Source organism: Phocoena sinus, chromosome 3, assembly GCF_008692025.1.
Source record: "Phocoena sinus isolate mPhoSin1 chromosome 3, mPhoSin1.pri, whole genome shotgun sequence".
Taxonomy (NCBI): Eukaryota; Metazoa; Chordata; class Mammalia; order Artiodactyla; family Phocoenidae; genus Phocoena; species Phocoena sinus.
The window spans coordinates 170078112-170102356 of record NC_045765.1 but is presented as its reverse complement, the minus strand read 5'-3'; the positions used below and the strand labels follow the sequence as shown (position 1 = coordinate 170102356).

General features: G+C 46.0%; 1 protein-coding gene across 1 annotated transcript in view; it reads left to right on the top strand.

The window, feature by feature from the left end:
- ADAMTS16 (ADAM metallopeptidase with thrombospondin type 1 motif 16) overlaps positions 1–24245 on the top strand; it is a 156121-nt gene that overhangs the window by 88278 nt on the left and 43598 nt on the right. Inside the window, exon 18 of the mRNA XM_032626580.1 lies at positions 17501–17627. Within this exon, the coding sequence (XP_032482471.1) occupies positions 17501–17627 (127 nt within the window). The remainder of the gene's footprint in view (positions 1–17500; positions 17628–24245) is intronic.

Genomic DNA, 24245 nt, shown 5'->3' with positions numbered 1-24245 from the left:
TTGCATGGAAACTATAGTGATACAGAATGAGGTGTTTATCAAATGGTCTTGTTCAAAAAGTTTACTGGAAAAAATTTTGCTGTCAAGTCATATACTTAAATTCACTCAGAAAGTGTAAGAATTTTATGAAAGTTGCTGTGAAAATGACAAGAAACAACATGTCGAAAGAAGAATTTCACATGGTGATAGATGGGTTTATCATCTTAATACCATAAGAATTTTAAGCCCATGATTAATTGATAAAGCTAGTTCACTAGAGGGATATATTTAGCTTAGAGCCAGTATGCACTAACTGGTAAAGGGTGGAGAATAAATACGTGCAAACTTAGAAACAAAATATTAAGTTCTCTCTGATTTTTAAGAAACAGACAAGTTTCCATTCGGACAAATGGATTTCAGCTTTGTGCATTCCAGTTTTTAATAATTAAGTAATTAATCCAGACAGTACTATATATTTAAGTATAATGGTACACAAATGAGAATAGTACAAATTTAGAATATAATGAATAAGGAAAAAATAAAAGTAAACTCATGCCTTCTTGATAGTTGCTCTAAATAACCGAGATGAAGAAAATAAAGGAAAACTGAATGATTAACCAAAAAATAAGTCCGAAAAGTTAACACTAGATACTTAATATATATTAATTCTTCTCATTATAAACTAAGAATAAAATATTTAAGTCATATTTAAATTCTGACATTAAGAGCTTTCTAAGGTGAAATAGAATCCCCTTCTGTACAGAAGGCTAGCAGCAAATGGCTCTAAAGGCAACTAGAGAAAAATGGGATGTCCTACATTGGTGATGGACCCACAGGAGTTGCTGTTTTCCTCCATTCAGAAAAAAAGTAGAACAGAGCCATACTCTGGGCATCTCTGTGTGTGACCTGGGAAAGTTAACCTACTTATTTCCCTTCCCTCTTTCTTATAACCATCCCCTACGACTCTCTTGCCCATATTGGGTATGCTTGATTTTATCTGCCCCTATTTAGGATTATCTAACAGTGTTTGATTAAAATAATAATTAAATCAGAAAGCCTTCCATTTGTGTAAGGACATTACGATTTTCATGTGGTGAAAGGAGTGTAACGAATCACGTGGCATCATCTGTAAAGATGTCTGGCCCACGAGAGTATTTCATTAGGACAGTTTCCCTCACATCTTCCCTTTGAGAGGCAGGCATGCAGAGGGACGCTCAGTTTCCTCAGCACCGATCAAATTACCCATCTCAATAGCCTGAAAAACACCGAGTGGATGATCAGCGTACTAGCAAATCTCCTAATTTCATCTAAGGACTAATTTTTACATTGAGGTTTCTAGAGGAAATCAACCCAAAACCCATTCCCTAATCATTTGCCTAAAGAAGTGTGTTATAGAGTCAGTGAATGGGTGTTTGTTTTTAATTTTGATGGAAAATTCATGGAAAATCAAGGTTTCTCAATTCAACAGCAAGAAGGACTGTGGGATACCCATCCTTTATCACCTTGTGTAGGCTGCGGCTCTTCCATTCAGTCCTCCGGTGGTAATGCCCATGCCATACCGCTCCCAGGACTCAGCACCTAATCAAAGCATCCCCTCCCAGGCCACATGTGAGCACTTGTGAAATCCCATGGGCTTGAATTGAAGTGGACCCTCCCATATTTTCCTAAAAGGACAAAAGCACAACCTCACCCTCCCTTCTCTCTCTCTTTCCTCTCTTGTGTCCCCAGGGATTATCTTACTTTCTGTACAAACAGGAGGAAAATTAGAAACACGTCACTGTAGTTAACTGAGCACCTGCTATGTCTTGTCACTTACATGGCTTTGTGGAAACCCTCAACAGGGCTTAAAAGTTGAAAGAGTCCATGGAGGCTAGAGGCAGCCAAATCGGGTTCAGGTCTTGGCTTCATTTTATCTGCATGTTTTATATTTTGAAGATTTCTACTTGCATAGACCTCCCAATAACCTGGATTTGGAAACTTTGAAGCATCCTTTACTTAGCTATCTTCTTGTGACCTTAATGTCTGCAAGGGGGTCTTTAAAGGAACCAGTTAGGGAATTAATGAACTGGGAGAAGATACCTGGGAAATCCCCCACCACTTGTTTCATTCCAGAAACATTACCTGGCATCAGTAAAGGAAGGATAATCCCATTTCCTAATCTGTTCTAATGGACCTCTCTATAGAAAATAAGATTTCCTGACAGTGCCTCTCATCTTCTTTTCTGACAGCTTCCTCTGCTCTCTTTTTTCCCTTTCAACTCACTTTTACGACAGAACCATGGGATTTTATTTCAGTCATCCTGCTTAGTCGTGCCTCGGCCGGACTCTCATCGGGACATTGGTGATGTGCAAGGACTCATACAATGAGATGCTAAACCAAGAGTATCTGGGGGGATAGGAACCAGCTTAGCCGATTATGTCCTACTCTAAGATAAGGGCTTTTAGACATGGTGATGACTTCACCAGACTCTTGTTGACAGTGTAAAGGCATCAGAAATTTCTCAAAATTACATATGCTGCAATTTTTAAAAATCTACTTCTGTGATTTAATCGGTTCAATGCATTTCAAAGAGTAACAAATTTCAAACCTCTGATTTACTTACTCATGAAAAGGCTTATTCAGACGTGGCTTACAGTTATGTTTAATTTATCTGATATACATCATGCAATGTCTGGGGATTATCATCTTTCAAATGGAACTATTCATCTGTTTCACAATTAGAGTTCCTCAGACAAATCTTAAAACTGGCTTGTAAATCAGGCTCTTTCATACTTTCCCAGTAATGTTCTCTTCACCACCTACAGATATTTTTAGGGCTTAAACTTTAATTAGCTTAGTGGTTAGGTTTAGAAAATGGAATAAAGAAATAAAAATAAAATGGAATAAAATTAAGTATTAGCAACCTGGCCCTCGATTTGTTGACATGAAACCATTCATTCACTGTTCAGTCAGCAAACATTTGTGGGTGTCAGTCTGAACCTCAAACTTCTTGAAGCCACATGGGGAAAATGTAGAGACCTTTGCTAATTCTGTTTCTGAAGTGCATGATGAAACACCAATGTAATTGTTACTTTATATGAAAAGTCTTTAGTGACTTATTAGCATTAAGGCTAATTGAAACATGGTACCTCTGTACAGCTCAACCAAGGCGTTGAGCACTTACATTCTTCCTTAAGTGTGCAAGGCACCACACTGAGTTCTGAGTCTATAATGAGGAATCATACAGACCGGACCTGTCCTTCAAAACGTGCAATCTGGAGGGAGGAATTACCGCACACCCATACATAACATGCGAGATTATAAACTGTCGTATGTAGGCGTTCATGAGAACTCAGAGAGGACCCCAGAAATGTGGCACAGAGGGTGCTGGGTTAGCTGTATTTTGAGTATCTGTCGTAGTCAGAGGTGGAGAGCTGAGATGGCTTTTGAGCATCAGTCATTCATATTACTCATCTCACTGGCTAAAAATCACATCTTTTTCACGGGAATTACTTCAAATTAGACATACCCCATCCTTATATTCAAAACGTCCTTACTTATTTTGAATGTTAGAGTAAATGTGCATTTTACTTTTTTAAACTTTACCTAAAGGCTTGGGCTTGTCCTTCTAGGTCTCAGAGATCAACTGAAATTATTCTGGCTTTTTCCTCCCTGCCTTGGGTCACCTTTGAGCCAAGTTCATGAAACCACTTCTCTGTCTTTATCCAAGGCCTGGATAAATTACAAAACACATCCCCACTTTAGCCGTCTTACCCCCCAGAAAAGCAGAGGAGAGGAAAACAAGTTCATCCCCTGGAGAGGGACCAACTTCCTCAGGAGGCCTGTGCGATGTTCACCCCATCCCTTTCTTCAAGAGCCCCCAAAGGTTCAGGGTAAGATGAAGAAGTCCATCTCGTCCACTCTTCCTGGGGAGCAGGAACCCTTCCCTGTCCCCAGAGCCCCACAGTCCTGCACACACACCCTCACTGGGGGCATTGGGACCCATCCTAGGCCCAGCCCCTCTCACGCTCCTGTGGTGGTCACGTGGTCATGGATGGCTCCCCCTCCACCATCCTCCTGCATGGGGAGGGAGGTGCACATGTGGGTTTCAAGTCCTGCCGCCCCCTTCTCATTAACCAAACTTGGAACCTTAAAGATGGGTAACACCTGCCTATAGCAAAATGAAGGGCATGTCCTGCTGTCATTTCAGACAGGTCAGTGTGGTCAGGAAAATCAGATATCGGGCCAGCTTCTTGTTAAGCAGAACAGACACAAGGATGTCACGGGCCATCCATAAATGGCCATCATCACCACCCTCCAAGCTCTGGTGCCTGTTAGGGTGTCATCATGCCAGGAAAGCTGTCACTTAAGCACACCTGGGCATCATTTAGACTCTAGCAGCAGCTCCCAGGAGTTCACCCTCTCTGCTTTCCTGGAGTTATCTTCCTTCTTCCACTGTCAAGGTCCTTCAATGTGCAGGCATTCATGTCTGTACTATATCTAGCGCTTACCACAGAGATGATGCATGCTTCTCGTGAAAACACATGCTTCGTTTATGGAATATTTTCCAGTTTCCTGTGTAGTTTTGCTTAAATGATGGGTTTCTTTTCCTTTATAAAAAAAAATGATAAGGATTTTGTCAACAGCTGGAACTCATTCTATTGTTAGAATTACTGAAAACTTAGATATTCTTTGATATAATCACAGTCCTTTAGACTGAATACTCCTCGTCCAGATATTTTGGCAAAATGTGAAAATTTTAAAATGATTTCCAAAGATCTGGCAAGAGCTGGTTTCTGTAAAAAGATAAAGGTAGAGCTTCATCACATTGCTCGTTAAACTCACCACCTTCCATGGCTAGAGTTCAGCTTTGGGCTTTCCCCAGTTAAAGGATTATTCTCTTTTTTAATGTATTTTTCAAATTTTATACTCTTATTCTCTCTTATCTATTAACATGGATCATTTTAGAATATTGGCCAGCTTGATTCTAACATTCTTGTGGACTATGAGATTTTTCTTTCTGACAGATAGTTGAGAGATTGGAAGCACAGTTGAGAAATTGCTTTACAGATGTGCCCCCAGTCAGAGAAATGATACTTGTGTCTCCGTAAACATTCAGCCAGGTGGCTGAGGAGACCCCCAACCCACATGAAACTCGTCTGAAAGCATAATTATCTAAAACCTAGTGTAAAAATAGAGCCCAGAAATCCTAAATACCACTGGGCATATGGCTGTCTATATTTTTATTTTCCCAGAATATTCAGATGTTTGAAAACAAAGGAAGAAACATTTAAATTTGCCTTTAGAGTTTACTATTGTTTATATGGGGAAAGTAATTTTAAATTAAAACCTCGAGCATCCCTACCACCTACAAACAGATTTGACCTCCAAAATTCATCATCTCTTGGGGCACAGCTGAACTTTTAGATTCGTGACCATTTCAATGTGGGATAAAGTGGAGTGTCTAGTATCCCCAGGCTAAATCCCTGTGAAAATCTTGTCTTTTGGAAAATGCTGTGACTTGATCTGAGAGGCAGAGCCAGGAGTGTTTTCCGGCATCCTCATATCCATAGGCAACTAACTCCCAACCTAGTCAGGGCCTGCATTGATGCCTGAGGGTCTTCACCCTGGGATGGTGGGTGCCGGTGTGTGCCATCTCCTCTTTGATGTCTGAATGTCTCTAAGGACCCCTTCAATTAAGAGAATATGCAGTTGAGCCTGGCCATTTCGACTTTAGTAGTCCAGAATTTGGGCATCACTGGTCCATCCCGTAGGTACCTGGCATGTAATGTTTCATCCATTCACCTATTCCTGTCCATGTTGAGAGGGAATGCCTGCAGCCTGAGAAGCCTGGCCTGCAGGCTCCCAGCCTGTGGCTAGGAAGGATGCCGACCAACAACCGGCCTTGGCTTTATTTCTTCATTCTCGATTTGACTTAATCTCGGTGAAAATGTGCAGAGACATCGGAGGCAATTCTCCTTTTAAAAATGCAGAAATGGAGGTAAATGGCTATAGTATGACTGAAAGGATATTGTTTTCTATAGGCTCCCAGGTCAGTCTCTGCAGAAAGCCCGGGATCTGGGCATGCTGCATGGAAGTGAAAAAGTGTCCTGCAGAGGAAAGAATTTGTATTATGCATCCTCACATCTCATCATCCCTACATGCTATTGTGTTGAGCAATGACGGGATTTTTTTTTCCCCCTTTCTTTGGTTTTGATTTTTTTCTACACTGGTTTCAATTTTATAAACTTTCTCAATGTTTTAAACTTCTCTTGGGTCTGTGGAAGTGCTTTTTGTAGGTTCAGTGTTCCCTGCGCCTCTGGTGTGCCTTTGCTGTGCTCTGCTCACCAATGGTCAGCTCCAGGAGGCCCTCAGGCAGCAAGCCGTGGTCCTCACCAACCCCAAGCAGCACCACCCTCAACTTTCCTGTCCGGATATTTGTCTTCATGGGTGACGTGTGTACATGTCACTGCATTCTCTCTGTGGTTTAGATTCTGTGACCGTGATGGGATGGTCTAGGGTGCTGGTTGGTTGGTGATGTTTGCTGTTTGTTATTAGCTGCTATGTGCTCAGGATCCAGCACATCCCAGGCATCAAGTATATACTTGTTGAATGAACAAATGCAAGATATCAACCGCTTTTCCATTTATAAATATGCGAAGGCCAGAGATGGAAATGGCGATGCAGGGTCAGCCCGCTGTCACCCCTCCATGGTGGCTTCCCCAGGGCTGCCCCTCAGGCTTCTCATCCTTCTGCTCCTGGATGTAAAGAAGGGAGCATATCTGAAAGTGAATTGAAATTCCCTAGAATCCAAATTCCCTTGCTTCTAGCCTTCTACTCAGCTCCCAGTGAAATAGAGTTAATTGTCCTCCAGTATATAAAGAGTTCTGAAACAGAATATATTATGAATCTCTTTCCTTCTCAAACAGGAGTCAAACAAAAGCTTAAAATTTCTACACGTGCATGTCACGTTGGATAGAAAGGCCAGGCCAGCAGGTGACCTGTCATGCCAAGGCTAGAACATGCAGTGTGGGGTTTTGGCCAGACTGTCAGGGATCGAGTCCTGGCCCAGCCTCTTTAAAACTCGTGAGCTCCTTAAGCCTTTTACGCCTCAGCAAGCCCATCTATAAAGTGAGGATAATAATGTAATCACCCGTATAGGGTTCCTTTATGGATTAGAGGAGAGAATACCTGTAAAGCTCTAACACTTAGTCTGGCCAAGTAAATGTCAGATTCTATTCTTTTCCATTAGTGTTATAGCTTTGCTTAAGAAATTGGACTGTTTAGGTTACTAAACTCTTAAAGCAAGAGGAAATTACACAATAATACTAGGCACGTGGCCCCAGGCAGGGGAGGTGAACACATTCCTCCCTATTATGAATTGTGCTGCTGTCTTCAAGGTCCTGTGTGTTTTTTGCACACTGGTGTGTTCAGGCATGTGTGGTGGACACACACACTTGGAGAGGGGCATGCAGCATGTCTCTGTGTGTCTCTGTGTGCCCATGGGGTGTGCAAGCTGGTAGCTGCCACAGTGAGTGGACAAAGCATGGCCTGCCCTTTTCCTACCAGGATGGGACAATGGCCAGTGGGCAGGACTTTGGGGCAGCTCAGGAGGAGGAGTGGGGAGAAGGGTACAGGAAGTACATCCTGGAAGCTGCAGTTTCCAGCATAACAGACGAGTTTACTCTCTTATGCAGCATTTAAAGGAGATGGAGAGAAATGATCCTGTGAAATGCTTTCTGGTTCCCCAGCCTCATGGATGGAGCGTGCCCTTCTTGGGAGGACTCAGGTCGCCACGCGGAGTTCAGTCCAGCCCGTGGTGTGATAAGGCAGCATGTGGTCCTGTCCACAGGGGCAGCCCTGACCTTGCAGAGCCCTCGGCCCCCCACTGAATGCCCCAGACAGTTAGGCCACTGGTTCTGAAACCTGTCCTGTGGAGCTCCTATTTTCCCTTTCTACACCCAGTCTGCTATCTTAGCATCTGACCTTGACAACATGCCAGCCTGTAACCTTTTCAGACTCACGAACTGAGAACTTTAGGTCCAGGTAAATGCTGAACCCAAGATCTTGAGTGTACAGAGTATATGCATATTGTGAGTGAAAGTCTCTGACTAAGGACCTAAGAAAAGCCCTTTGGTACACAGGCATAGACGTTGCACACAAGGATGAGAGCCGTTTCTTTTGCTTAATCTTTAGTTCACCATTTTTTCTTCAAGTGAGGTTATGGGATGGTTGAAATATAGGTAAGCACAATGTAATGAATAGACAACAGAAAAGCAGGAGTTTGAGAGAGATTTCAGAGGCAACTCATAAGGGAGAAATGATCTGATAAGAACCATACAGAAATTAAGAAACAAAATCAGGAATATGAAGAAAGAAATGCAGATGTTCTCAGCCACGACTGTGGGTTCAGATTTTCAGATTCTCAAGTGAAGCAAAGACCTTCTGTTCTCATGGAATTTTCTGCAGCCCTGGATAAACTGTGAAGAATGGTTTCTCAAAGCGTAACCAAAACCTTTACAAGCAGCCTGGCCATGTGATACCTGGGATGTTCCCTAAGAGCTCAGATGTAAGAGTCTGGGCACAGCCCAAGGAGCAGAGCCCTGATGTGGAGTCTGCCTTCCATCCACCCTCTACTGAAGAGGGAATGTGAACAGGCCCAGAACCCTTCCTTCTTCTTCAGTGCCTGTGTGGGTGTGTGCTTTATGGGGCCCCTGACGTACTTTCCAGTTTGACTTTCTGTGTCAATGGACAATTACCACGTGGATCAAAACAGAAACCAGGATGTCAGCTTCCCCTGCTCCCAGCTCCTCCCTCCCTGGTGCATCTCTTAGGCTTTTGTTGCTGAGCTTTCTTGGGGGCAAAGAACAGGAAGGGGAAGGGGAGGCCCGAGCAGGTAGGCAGACAGGCTGCAGGCCAATATGAGGTCAGGTGAACATCACCTGAGAGGTCAGGCCCCTCCTGCCTCATCCTGCACTGCCAGGTGTCCTTGAGAAGACTGCCCAGGATGTCAGAAAGAAGGGATGTGCATTTTCATGAAGGCCCAAATCTGTACACGTTGGAATTATATTTCATTACAAATGTCACAAACATAGAAAATAGGGAAGACAAATCTTCCTCTGACCCAAGGTCACTGCAAACCTTTTAATAAATCCTGTCCCATCTCTTCCTTATGTTCCAGCTTACGTGTGTGTGCTCTCTTTCAGAAGTTCGTTAATGATAAGCTTTTCCATGTTATCACATCACTTGTATCCTTCCTTTGCAGAGAGTTCCTCCTTACATATTAAATCAATAGCTCATTTTTAATATGGGAGTTCACATTCTTGAGCAAATACATTCAACCATTATTGATGCTTTTGTTGATCTAAAACAATAAAATAGCTAGTTATTTTACCGGCAAAATGGGTTTATCAGGGAACAGCAAAGAACTGCAATTCTGGACATGCAATTTATGTCAAACCACAGGCAAGTCCAGAGAATAAAGGAGAGGAACATTCTTTTATAGAGGAGAAAAGGAAGTTGTGATGGGCTGTTATAAATGAAAAGTCCATTGGAGGAAACTGGGTGTTTGAAGTATAGAGACTTTCCATTGGCTGAGCTGTGCAGTTTCTTACTGGCTGGACTGTTGCCAGACAAGGAGAAATTCTTCCTTCCTTCTGCTGGTAGTAAAGTCATAACCTTCCTCCTGTTGGAGATGCAAGGTACCTCTCTTCTTGTCAATAATGCAGTTGACATCGAGTGGTGGAGCATGAGAGCACCCCCTTCTAGACTTCCCGTTCCTTTTTCTGTTTTTTTTTTTGAATGTAAGGGACCTGAATGACTCTTTTTTCTTTGAAAATAAAGAGTATTATTCTTATATAAATTTAAAAATAACCTCTCTGTATGTGGTTCTATACTACAGTTTTAGGTAAGGTGTCATCATTTAAAGTGTGAGAGTCTAGTAGCCAATAGTTTACCTTCACTAATTCAACCAATGTTTATTGAGTACCTCTTCATTTTGTGTGTCAAGTACTATGTGTTGAAGGGTTTACCATAAATACTCATGAATTTCACACTCTATGCATTAAAACTTTAGTATTATCAGAATATTTAATCATATTTTCTTATTAATTTTTTTGAAGACTATAGATTACTTTTTGAAAGTAAGAATATCTGTGCAACCCCTACCCATATAAAGAACTAGAACATTGTCGGCACCAAACCAATTGCATTTTATGTATGTATGTATGTATGTATGTATTTCTGGCTGTGTTGGGTCTTTGTTGCTGTGCATGGGCTTTCTCTAGTTGCGGTAAGCGGGGGCTACTCTTCATTGTGGTGCACAAGCTTCTCATTGCAGTGGCTTTTCTTGTTGTGGAGCCTGGGCTCTAGGCGTGTGGGCTTCAGTAATTGTGGCACACGGGCTCAGTAGTTTGGGCTCGTGGGCTCTAGAGCATAGGCTCAGTAGTTGTGGCGCAAGGGTTTAGTTGCTCAGTGGAATGTGGGATCTTCCTGGACCAGGGATTGAACCCACTTCCCCTGCATTGGCAGGCAGACTCTTAACCACTGTGCCACCAGGGAAGTCTCTCATTTCTTATTTTATGTATGTGTGCTTATTGTTTATTTTCTTCATTAAGTTAGTATGTCAGTGACAGTTTAGCCAGGAAAGCAGAAAACACACTAGGCATTTCAAGCAGGAAGGTTTTTAATATAAAGGATCATGTACTTACAGAATAGCTGAAGAAGTTGGAGGAGTAAAGGTCAGAGACAGACCCATGTAGCTCTCAGTTGCTCTGGCTATTAAAGAGGTGGAAGGTGTGGAACATTCCAGAAATTCCTGGTAAGGATTAGAGTTAAGCCAGCATTGGAGCAGGTGCTTCCCAGGAAAATGTCTGGAGACTACTGCAGACCTCACATCTGCCAAAGCCAGTGTTTATCCTCTCTGCCAGGGACATGATGCTGTGGCTCTGTCCACATCCTGTGCTCGTACTTCTCATTGGTGGGATCTCCCCCACAGCCTCATAGACAAGAGACGTAAAGACTGCAGTGCTGACATGGAGCCCCTGTAATTGAGGGAAGAGCAGGAAAGAGAGGAGTGAGCTGGGTTGTAGGTTGTTATGCTTGAGGGTAGCCCCCTCCCCCAAAACATCAGCTCCTGGATTCACCATTTTCTCTCCCCTAACATATTAACTTCTGCTTCACATTTTTGTCTGCATCCAAATATACTGATGTCTGTTCATTTTCTAATATATTGACTTTTGTTCCAATCTATATCAGTTCCTTCTGTCTGCTTCCTTGATCTATCCTTTCTTTTAACGCTGTAATTAAGTATTGGCTTCATTTATTTCCATTCATACCTATTTTTATCAATATAAGTATTTAAGGCCATGAAAATACCCTCTGAATCTTACTTTTAGCTACACACCGTAAATTCTGTTTTATAGCATTTTTGCCATTTTCTTAAATGAATTTTGCTGTGAACCTGATGATCACTCTCCTGTTTTGTCCTACTTCCACTAATTGCTTAAAATTTCCAGGCAACACTCTACATTTTCCCTTTCTTCCTCATCTGCTTGTGGCCCATCAGTGTCCTCCACTGAAGACTGTACTGTCTTTCAGAAGGAGCATTTGGAAATGTGCGCAGGCATTTTAGTTGCCATGATGAGTGGGGGTGGGTTGCTTTCAGCATCTAGTGGGCAGATCCAGGGGTGCTAAAAGTCTTATGATATGACAACCATGCTGCACAAGTAATACTGGTACCTAAAATGTCAGTAGTGTCCCACTAAGAAAAATGAAAGGTCTCCAGTGTCACCAGCTGAAAGAATTAACTGACAGGGCTTCCCTGGTGGCGCAGTGGTTGAGAGTCCGCCTGCCGATACAGGGGACACGGGTTCGTGCCCCGGTACGGGAAGATCCCACATGCCGCGGAGCAGCTGGGCCCGTGAGCCATGGCCGCTGAGCCTGCGCGTCCAAAGCCTGTGCTCCACAACGGGCGAGGCCACAACAGTGAGAGGCCCGCGTACCGCAAAAAAAAAAAAAAAAAAATTAACTGGCAGAGTCAGAACTTGGACATGCATTGGACAAATTCAGTGTTTTTCTTTGGGTTATATTTTTTCTATCACATTGTTACTAAATTATTCCATGAATGACTAGATCTAGATTTCCCTCTTATCCGATTAACCGGTAAAAGTTTGGGACTTGGCTGACACCAAGGTCAAACAAATGTCTCCACTAAGAAAGAAAAATGAATACATTAATAAAGTAAAGTTATGTTTCTATTTCAAAGAAAAACAATTTCCTATTTGCTTGATCGAGAGCCTGTACCTCACTCAGGACCATCAGTGTTCATTAAGGCCTGATTCTTTGTTAAGACTTGAGCATAAGCATTGAATTTCACAAGTCTTCAATCTCAAAACTGGAAACCAAACTGAAGACATTATTCATAGAGTCACACCTAAAAAGCCAGAAGATTTTGGTTAAAGAATTTTTTTAAAAATTGACTTTTAAATTGTCATATAAGTGGAGAGAAAAGATTAATTTTCCTTCTCTACTATTAGAACTGACAACCAGCAGTTTTAGAAAATGGTACTCTTGTTCAGTAGGTCCTCATGTAAATTGGGTCATTAAGATTATCTGGCTTAATTTCAAGGAGTTCGCAGGATTTAATTTAATGGAGTTCACAAGATTCCCTACAGAACAGCTTTAAAATGACATGTGTTTCTTTTTTTTAATTTAATAGTCTCTTATTCCCTGTTAGCAAGTGGAAAAGTAGACTCATAAAACATTGATTCAGATTTCGTCTCTGCATTGATACATGGGTCAGTCATCAAAACTGTGCCTAGTTCATCCTAAGTACTGTATAAAGAAGAGAATATACCCTTACTTGGATGATTCTTTTTGCCAAATATTATTAACTCACTACAGTCATCCTTCCCTGTTGGTTCCAGGAAACTGCATGGATACCAAAATCTGCAGATGCTCAAGTCCCTTATATAAAATGAGGTGGTATTTGCAAATAACCTATGCACATCCCCCCACGTACTTTAAATCATCTCTAGATGGCTTATAATACCTAATAGAATGTAAATGCTACCTAAATAGTTGTAAATACTTGGTAAATGCTAGGTAAATGGTTGCTGGCACAAGGAAAATTCAAGTTTGTTTTTTTAGAACTTTCTGGGATTGTTTTTCTGATTTTTTTCCATCTGTAGTTGGTTGAATCAGCAGATTCGGAACCCTTGGACCAGGAGAGCTGACTGTATTAACTTGCTGGGGCTTAGAAGTTACTGAATATAATGAAATTGGTCGATGGCTGAAAAACTGCCTAATAAGTGTGGGAGCAAATCAATCCAGGCAGGTTGTACTCTCCGCTCTCAGGAAATTTGATCTAAGGGATGACACATATATGTCCACTGAACTTTGACATTAGGTTCACCATATAATGTCTTACCCAAACCTGGATGCTACTGAGAGGGAAAAGGGTTGCTTACCATTTTTCTAGGACAAATGAGCACAAACCTGGGCTAGCCTGGCAGGAACTGTCTTTACTCACAACACTCCGGACACCAAATGTGTGGGTTTTGTCCACACCAACCAGCATTGTCAGATTTTCCAGCTTCCAACGGGGTGTCCTGCATTAATCTAACTCCGGTACTAACTACATAGAGTCACCATCAGACCCCACAGGTGAAGGGCTCAGTCCCACAGCACTGCTCCCACTTCAGATGCCATTTGCATGCCATTTGCATGCCAGGGCACCCACACTTCTGTCTGACTTGGCTACAAAGCTGTGCGTTCTACACTCTCCTACCCACTCCCCCCCGGTTTCAGGTTCAGTAATTTGCTACACCAGCTCACAGACCTAATGAAGGCACTTTACTTACTTACTGTCACTGGTTTATTGTAAAAGACACCAGGGAACGGCGAGATGAAGAGATACACAGGGAGAGGTTGGGAAGGGTTCTGGACCCCATGAAGCCGGGGTGTGCCATCTTCCTGGAAGCTCTCTGAACACGTTGTTTAGGGGTTTCCATGGAGATTTCATTACACAGGATTGATTAAATCATTGGTCATTGGTAACTGAACTAAATTTCCAGCCCCTTTCCCCTCCCCAGAGGCCCAGGATTGGGCTGAAACCCTCTAATCATGCCTTGATGCTTCTGGGGTCCAGCCCCGTCCATAAGCTGTGAAGGGACCCCGCCACCCGCCAGCTCAGCGGCACACAAAAGACACTCCAAAGGTTCTAGGAGCTGTGTGCCAAGAACCAGGGACAAAGACCAGGTATTTATTCTTTACTACGTGTATATCACGGCTCTGTGACCTGAGACATAAAAGTGGTGGCCTTGGATATTGCATAAAGCGCGGTTCTCAAAGTGTGGTCCACAGGGCAGCAGTGCCAGCAGCACCTGGGCATCGGTTAGAAATGTAAATCCACAGCCCCCACCCGACGCCTGCTGAATCCAAGGCTCTGAGGTGGCCAGGACTCTGTGTTTAAACTACCAGAGAATTCAGATGTGCTCTCAAGTCAGGGAGCATGGGAGTTCAGAGGCAGGGGGATGTGGGTCTGACTTAAAGGGATAAGAAGCCTTCTGCCGGGTGTGGCAGTGGGGGACCGTATTCCAGGTAGAGAAACAGCTGGGAGTCAGAGGACCAGGGGGGATGTCGGCATGACAGGGATGCAGCAGAGCTGGAGGACAAGGCTGGGAAGTCTCCAGCTTAAAAAGAGAAAAACAAACTTTTAACCTGGGAGTGGCATGAGCATGTGTGTGTGTGTGTGTGTGTGTGTGTGTGTGTGTGTGTGTGTGCGTGTGTGAAGGAAGTATCTGTGGTATCAGTCCAACAGCTGGACTTGAAGGAGGAATGCCTGGAGTAAGGCATGGGCGTGGGGGGCAGGGGACTACAAGACTGATCCCTTGAACACACAGAGACCCGGACAGGTGGGGCTGGAGGAAGCCTGCTTTGAAATGGATGTTCATGTATTTGTGCATCTGTTAGACAGCCAGGTCTGTGAGTCCAGGAGGCAGCCTAGGGACATAGGGGCTAAGAGCGGGTGCAGGGCAGGAGACGGGGGCAGGTCAGTAATCCATCGCCACGTGCAGTCAGGGTGATGCCCAGGAAAGCGCCTCCAGGAAAGTGGACGAGGGCGAACCTGTGCAAGGCTTGGAGTGTAGGACGTGAGGGACCTTCCTCCAGTGCCCATCACTGCGTGTTTGCGTCTGTTCTGTGTGTGACGTAGTGACAGGGCACACAGCTGGCTTGGTACCACATCAAGGACCCTTGAAAGAGATGGATTTCCGATATGTGCTTCCTTCCACAGTGAAGCCCAGCAGGTGTCAGTGGGTTGCGTTGCCTGATGTGCCTCTTGGTTCCCCCCGTCCCCAGGAAAGCTGTGGCCACGAGGGCTCCATGGCCTTGCTACACAGGTCACCAAGCCCATCTTTGATTTTACTAAATCTATATATTAGAACAAATGCCACGGCTTCAGTCTTAGCAGAGCCTGGAAATATTCTTTTTTATTATCATTCTTCTGCCTCGTGGGACTGAGGTTCACCTTGACCTTCTTCCCGTTACTGCTCCGGGACACTTGCTGTATGTGACTTAAATCTTGTTCTTTCATAGAAATACTCACTTTCAAGTTTCTCAACATGTTTAAGTAAATTTTCTTAGATTTCTGCAGAAATATTCCATGACCTTTATCAAAGTCACTTTTAATATGCTGTTCCTGATGAGAGACCATTAAAATCAGGAAGATACAGTTGTGAAATCCTCACTGGGGTGCATCAAATAAAAACTGTTTAACTTGGTTAAAATATGATTGTGTCAAGTTGGCAGAGAGCTGAATAATCGCACAAAACCACAAGGGTCCTATGTCACCTCTGATGTCCTCCATCAGCACCGACAGGGCCATACCCAAGGCAGGAAGTGGTCTGGGGCTCAGATGAATGAGATCTGTGCTTGGGACCCAGGAGGGCTCTTTTCCCTCTACTGATCAAGGAAACTGATTCTCTAGAGAAGGGAACTTTCCCCATCGACTTGCCTTATTCCTTTCGACAACGCAAAGCCAAATGTCAAACTTGTTTCCACATATATCTTAGAGACTTTTAGTGTTCTTTAAGTAAGGGACTCGGTTTCATAGAGAACCGAGCATTAGATGCTGTTGAGCATGGAGTTGCCAGCCTGTGGCTTTGGTCCTCTGAAACCATGTCTTGGGTCCCTTCCTTTATGAGACACCTCTGGTCACCTGCCTGTGGGGACCAAGTTGGATGCAGGTCATTCTAAGCAGTGCAGCCTTGACTGCAGAGGAAGTAAAACAGATGGGCCTCATGGACAGGAGGACTGCATCCATTTTCCAAGCACAGCAATAAAAATCATTTTAAATCTTAATATTAACTGTGCTAATTTTTAAAATCGACACTGGTTTCGTTCTTTTTCTTTCTTTTTTTGTGTTCCTTTTCACTGAATGAACTCCTTAACTTCATCCTTCAAGATATATATCTATTTACAGCCCTTTTGTATTGTGGTAAAATATATGATATATATTATATATGATATAAAGTGTACCATTTTAACCACTTTTGAACCATTTTAACCACAAATGTCACCACCATCCATCTCCAGATCTTTTCCATCTTCCCAAACTGAAACTCTGCCTATGAGACACCTCCCCAGCCCCTCATCCCCCATCCCCTGGCAACCACCCTTCTACTTTCTGTCTCTGTGATTCTGACTAGTCTAGGTACCCTGCTGTAAGTAATGGTTCCTTTTTAAAAAATTATTTATTTTTTGGCCATGCCCTATGGCACGTGGGATCTTAGTTCCCCAACCAGGGAACAAACCTGCACCCCTTGCATTGGAAGGGCAGAATCTTAACCACTGGACTGCCAGGGAAGCCCCATTGGTACCTTTTTCAGTAAATTTAATGAATTGAAATATCGAACATATTGAGAGATGCTCAGAAAGCCTGAGTAGCCCTGGGGATATAAATGGAGCTGAGAATCAGACCAACTTTCATTTCCATTGACCTCATTTGAGGCAACATCCGAGCCATTGTTGTGAAAAGGTCACCATCCGGCTGCAACCCTGGAGGTATTTTGCTCTGTGAATTCTCTGGTGGGGAAGCGCTTATCACTTTGTTGTCTGTATTTCTTTCTGGTTTATTACCGATCATTTCCTGTTGTGCCCTCTCACTGAGAAGCACAAGTGAGTGTACTTAATATGGGTTTGTTTTGAAAAAAATGTCCGGTGTTTCCAATTCCGGAAACAATAGAAAAGAACCAAAAGATTGTTTTGTCAAATATATGTTGGCACCCATAACAAGACACACGTTAGAAGATGTTAAAATGTAGGGGGAAGATACAAGCCATCCTAGAATTGATGCAATTCCCTGATAGAAATCACCAAGACAGGCCAGAAAAGTAGAATATTAGTAGTCAGCCAAAGGCCATTAATGCAAAGACGTGCCAATACAGTAAAGATTTTTTCAGGAGATTTCCTTAGCTCTTCGTCTGCCTTTTACCACAGGGCATGTTTGTGAGTCTTCACTGTGCACTCCACTCTCTCACAGGGCAGATGAGCACCAGAGCAGGCTGCTACAGAGACCTGAGGTTCCCGGTGAATGCATCACTCTGCAGCCCCGACACCCGGCCTGTCACAGGGGTCATGCCTTGCAAAGTGTCCGCCTGTCCCCCCAGGTAAGAACTGCCATGTTCCTCTGAATGGGTACCAGGGTTTGGCAGATATAATGCTGAGGCCTTGGTGCTCCTGAGTCTGGGGAACAGAAGTGCCAACCACTGCCACATAATCCGTGACAGCAGAGGCAAAAGGAACAAGAACTGCCTGAACAGGTGAGCCAAATAAAGTGCACCGGGGCTGGAAACAGCCTGCAAGGCCTTGTCAGTGGGAGCGAAGGTCTCGTAGTAGATGGCGCTTGTTCTGTCTTACTCAGTGCAGGCTGTGGGAGGGATGGTGTGCTGTGGACGTAGGAACATTCTCCCTCGCAGCCTCTATCCCCTTCGCTGGCGTTTCCTTTTCTTACTGAGTGAAACCTGTTAGAAGAACCCGCTGGCGAGGCCTGTCCAGGCTGTAGAGGGAATGTGGACGCTGCACACTTGTGGGACGGGCCACAGAAAGCAGGGCTCTGTCATCCTACTCACCTGTCCCCAGTACTGCCGCCCCTCCACGTTTCCGAAGAAAGCTCAGGTTCCCTGACACGGGGGTTGGGAAGGACCCCTAGGAGGCAGCCGTGGTCCTCTGCCCTGCCCTCCTCAGCCATCACTCCCTGGGCTTGTCCGTAGTCTGTCTGCTTCTCACTTGCTTCATCTTCACAGAGGGGCTGTGGAAATCATCTGAGTAACGTTTTTATGGGATGAAAGGCCCGCTAGACCCTTCAGACGGCGGAGGTACCCGCCACAACACATATGATCTCATACGTCCTGATTTTAAAGATCCACAGGGGGTGGCTCTGTTTGAGCTGAGCCTCAAAAGCAGAAAGCTGGGTGCCTCCCCCAGAGACAGTAAAACCCAGGAGGGAGGGAGGCACCGTCTCCCTTCTCTCTGAGTTTGTGGGTCCCTGGTCCCTCACTTAGGGTAGAGATGGCGGACACAGACCAGCATCTGAGAGGCCGGGACCTTGCCCCCCACTGCTGTGAGGGTAGCGGGGCCTCCTTGGGAAGATGTGTCCTCTCAGAGGGCCAGTGGCCCGACTCAGCCGGACTCCTCGGCTACCACGCCCCACAGCCTGGTAATGAGCGAGAGAGATGGGTCAGTATTTGCAAAAGGAATTTAGCGCCTGAGGCCCATCACCCACCGAGGCATTGGAGGCCCACCTGGGGGTTTTTCTGGGACCGAAGGAGCTCCTGGAACTGATACCCAACCTGGTCCTCGCTTCACCCGTCAGCGATCCTGCAGCCAGCCGGGCGCCCCCACGGTCTGCGCAGGGCTGGACGGCAGACAGAAGCTCAGCCACTGTGGGCTCCTTCTGTGCTTGAAGCGACACGCCAAGTGCACACCGTCCAGGATGGTTTACGAAATGAAGCCCCCGGTCAACCAAGGAAGATATAGCACAGCACCACTTCTGCAAAATGAACCTCCTGTCCGAAGGAAACAAGGGGCCAGACAGCCAGGGCTCCCAGGGTCCGCTGAGGTGTTGCACCAACTTGGCCCCTTCTCCCCGGACAGCTGGTTCTGCACCTGTGTTCCAGGTAACACAGCGTGGACCTCACTGTGACCTCTGATCATACATCTCCAAGGAGCCTTGGGGAGAAGGATGTTAAGAGCACTGCTACAGGCACTGGGGTTCTCTTTCCATAGTGCGCCGAGTTCTTGCTAAGTCAGAGGAATCCAGGGTGCCTCAAGGCAACTAGTTAACAGTGTTGAAAAGCCGAAAAACCTCACTAATTTAGACAAAGAGGGGTGTGTCTGTGCGTGTGACTTTTATGTGCAGGGGAAACTAAAGTTACTTGGGACTAAATCCATCAGAATGTTAAAGCTCAGGCTGATTGGGAATATTTAGTTCTTGCATGGAATCTCTCCCTGGGATCGTGTGAGTGGCTCATCCCCTTGTAGTCCAAGCTGCCCAGGCGGCTTTGGTGAAGCGCATTACAAGGGACTCAAGTGAACACTCACCCCAGCCCCGGGCTAAGTCACCCACTCCTCGGCTTCCAGCTTCGTGATTTTAAGCATCCCATAACTCAGATGCGAAGTGGTGGTTGGGACACCCTGAATAGGCCCCTCTGCATCTCCAAACCATGCAGGACTCAGCCCAGGATGCAGGAGTGGCCGGCAGCCCTGAGAGGGCAGGGGAAGCAGAGGCAGCCACGGTAGCCAGAAACTGATGCTTCTCCGAGGACGGCCTCCACCCCGTGGTGTGGGGAGAAAGCTGGGGGGTCCCCTCCCTCCCTCTCCTGGGCTTCCTCCTTGTACTGAACCCTTAGGGGAGGCATTTAAGTGATGCCCAGCTGCTGTCTGTTCAGTGTTACTCCAGATGGCAGGCTGCTTCTACCAGCGTCTGGTCCCGTGTAAGTGCGCCAGAAATATCACTTTCCACAAAGGTCACTTATGGGATTGGATTATTGGTTATTGGATTTCAGTGATAGAACTCTAGCATACCTTACGTGGTCAGGCAAAACTGTCCTTACTCTCAACCATTATCCATGACCATCATCATCATCTCTTGGGTCTGTTTAGATAAATCTTTGTTCCTGGTACAGAATTTTCGTGCTCATTGATTCCAGAAAATCTCTCCAGGGTCAGATGTTAGTTTTGTCTACTGTCGTATCCTGAGGGACAGGAGCTGCGCCTGTCTCTCAGTAAATGCTTGTAGAATTCAGGGATGAACCAGGGTCCCATGGGCCAGGGCAAGAACTCCAGGCCTGTGGCATGGTCTCAGGAAAGTGGCTTCACCTCCTGGTGCCTCGGTTTCCTCAGCTGTGTGTTGACAAAGAGAAAACACACAGACGTATGCCCTAAGTACGAAGCTCTGTGACCCCACTCCCCCTTGGGGGGTCTTGTAGGTGAGCCCAGCCAGTCCTGTTTGTATGCTGCCATTGAGAAATAAGACGCTGCTTCGTCAACTCTCTCGTAATCTGTAATAAGCTTTATTTGTATTTTTACACGTGTCTCTCACGTAAAGTACCCGCCCTAGGACAGCCTCCTTCAAGATCTGCCCCAAGAGTGAGAGAGCTTGTATTATTCTTGATAAGCCATAGCTTTAAGGACTGAGGTTTCATCAGATGCTTTCGGTCACCAGAGCCGCCTGTGGCCATTAGCATCCATGTGAGTGATCGCGCTCCCTGACTCTCCAGTCCTGTCCCAGCCTCTCACTCCTGCCGTCAGCAAGGACTGCCAGGCAGCGCTCCTCCATGCACATTTCCTCTTTCTTGTCTTTGTTAATAGAACCCCAGACACACACACCCATGCTCACACACATTCTCACACTCACGCTCATGCACGGATGCCCTGGTGGACGTTCCCCATCCCCCTCCTCGATCATCGTCAGCCAATGGGATGCGAGCCGAAGAGATGCAGGTGCCTTTAAGGGAGTCCTGCAGAAGCTCTACTTCCTCCCCTCCTGTCCCCTCTCCTGAGCAGTAGCAGAGCTGGCCTTAGTCAGCTCCAGACCCGACAAAGCATGTGGAGTCACAAGACAGCATCCCTGATGACTCCCTGGGGCAGAGCTGCCCCCCTCCGCCCCATGTCTCCAGCCCAGCCCTCCATGTGAAGGGGAAGTGCTCCCTCCCATGTTTGAGCTGTGCTTCCGTGATCTCTGTTGGGGCAGCTGAGCCCTCTCCTGCCTCCTACCTGCTGCCCCTGTGACACCTTGTTTCTAAACACCCTGCCCTGGCCATGACCTCTTTGTCTTTGCAGCTCCTGGGCTCCCAGATAGATCCATGCTCGAGGTGTCCTCCTGTCTCACCAGGTGTCCAGGCTTTAACCCCCTTGTCCAACTCCACTTGCCCAGAAAACCCAGCCTGGCGACACCTCTCTCATTACTCACTCTGCTGCCTGTGGAGCTCGGGAGCTTAATGCTGCCAGAAGATCACAAGCCCACGTTCTCACTCTGAATGTACGGTCACTGGCTTCCCTGGCCGTCCAGGATGGCAGGCAGTCCTCTCACCCTTCCCTGGGCATCTGGTCCCTCGCAGGACAGTGATATTACATCACCTCCTGTCTCCTCCAGCTTTCTTATTCTCCAGCCCACACTCTTGGCCCAGGACCTCAGACCTCAGAGATGGGCTCAGGCAATGGCCACCCCCTCCTCCCACCAATGCCACCTGAGACACCCCATCACTCTGCCTTCCTTCCTTCACACTGGACCAGGGTCCTGCTTCTCCCCAGGAAGCTTCATAGTTACGTCTCTCCTTCTCCTTCATGCTGATGGATTCCTTCCAAGAAAGATTTTTAAATGGGTGTTGGGTTTCCTTAAGCAAGATTATAAATGTATGTATATTTGTATGCTACTAGTTTTTCCGGTAGGTCCCCTGTTCAGCCCACTGTTCCTCTCACTTGGCCTCCTCCCACCCCAGGGACCCAGAGCCAACAAGTTCTCTGGATTCTTCTATATCTTATATTCTGTACTTAACTCATTGGTGTAGAATTTTACAAGTAAACTCTGTCAAGAGCTTTGTGTGCAAAGAAAAGGCACAGCTCAGGAGCAACAGGATCAGTCTCGAGGAGACTGGAAGTGGTGCATGGGAACGGCCTGTGGAGAACACAGTGAGGGCACCCAAATCACCCCAGAAAACCCAGAGGCCCCCACCTTATTGAGCTCTTTGATTTATACATCTCATATTTTTTGATATTTATATTTCCTCTGAAAGAGAAAGCTTTGGGAGACAATAGAAAGCCTGGCAGTGAAACGAATGCCAAGTGTCCCTGCTGGGAGACCCCTGAGGAGGACAAGCCTGCAGGGTTTCTGCTTCACCCCCAGCCAGTTGCAGGAGCCTGATGACAAGCTAGCCCGCAGGTGTCTATGGTCCGGGTGGGACAAAGTTTCCCAGTTCCCAGCCCACAGCTCTTCTGCATCCAAGTCCTTTGGTGGAGTGGACTTAGCATGCTAAGGGGCTAGAGCAGCATAGCCCATGCCTGCCAGCTCACACCTGGTCGGAGGTGTGAGCTGAGCTGCCACCTTGGTACTCCCACCTGTACATAATCAGAGCAACACAAGGTCAGGATTTGTTGAGGGAATCCACGTAAAAGCTCTTAGCCCAGTACATGTTCTAAAACACTCAGTAAATCTTGGCTGTTTTATTTTTTGCTGCAAAAGGAGAAACAAGTTCACATTAGTTATTAGTCTGTGAAGCAAAACGATCAATGACAAACACAGAAGAATGAACCTGTATTATACGCCTCAGTCCTTGTGGATTGTCATTTTAACAGTTGAATTGGGAAAATAGATCTTAATTTTTTTTTTTTTTTTTTTTTTTTTTTTTTGCGGTACGCGGGCCTCTCACTGTTGTGGCCTCTCCCGTTGCGGAGCACAGGCTCGGACGCACAGGCCCAGCGGCCACGGCTCACAGGCCCAGCCGCTCCGCAGCATGTGGGATCTTCCCGGACCGGGGCACGAACCCGTGTCCCCTGCATCGGCAGGCGGTCTCTCAACCACTGCGCCACCAGGGAAGCCCCTAGATCTTAATTTTAAAAGTTGTTTTGTTTTCCTCTGAAATGTGAGACACATTTCTCTCTTGCCCAGAATACCGATGATTTTTTGTCCCTGATTAAGTGGGCAGCAAACCCAAGCTTTATTTGTCCAAGCAGAACCCTTGCCTTTCTTACTAGACTGCTCCTGCGAGGCGGCCATCCATGACCCTCTCGAGCCGCGTGTCCACCTGCTTCTCCGCGGCCTCACAAAGCCACAGTGGCCACACTGCGTGGCTGCAGTCCTCAGCCTCCCACCTCTTCTATTGACTCGGGGCAGGGAGGATGCAGCAGGGTGCAATGTGCCGTCTCCAGCTCCACGTGAAGTGAAGGAGGCTCGCCAAAGGACCGCGAAGCGGAGACTTTAAAATAGGCTAATCCACAGTCCTTCTCCTTTGTAAGTTACAAGAACAGGAAAACTGCTCCGCTGGTGGGAACCCCTTGCCTCCCGAGCCCTCCCCAAGCACATGTGCGCGCAGCGCGTCGAAGGCGCGCACGCACGGTGTCGCGGATGGGGTCCCAGCTCGTAAATCTCCGCGAGGCAGAGACCTGGGAGTCCAGGAGCCTCCTAGCTGGAGGAGGAGGATCTCAAAACGTCTGCGAGGCTCCGGCCAGCAGGAGCGTCACGGCCAAATAATGGAGCGTCAGCACTTCGAGAGCTGCTCCCCTGGGACTGAGCGAGGCCAGCGCCCTGCAAGGAGGAGGGCCTCTCACAGACGGCAGCGTGCGGCTCTCCCACGGCTCATTTGAGGGAGAATCAGGCATTTTTATAGCTTGCTTTTGAAACGTGAACTATAAATCACACGGCTATTTATTTCCTTTCTATTTCTCAGTTTATCTAAACGGAGTGGCTCTTCCTGTCATTTATCTTATCTCTCTAGTTTTCGAAGCACAGACACTAATTGTATGCCTTCCTGGACCATGGACTGAAGGTGGAACAAGAGGAAATACTTTCCAGATGGCAAACGAACACTTTTCCTCTCTCTTCAGTATTATTCTAGGAATGCAGAGTAAGCGTGTAGATAAAACATACTGTCATCGGATGCCCCCCGCCCCAGTACACATGTAGCCCCCTCTGTATTCCTCTCTGCTTGATATTTGGATGATCATATTGTTTTTGCTGATACTTTGCTGACCCTCTACAAACCTATCAGCAAAACTGCTTCTTTTACGAC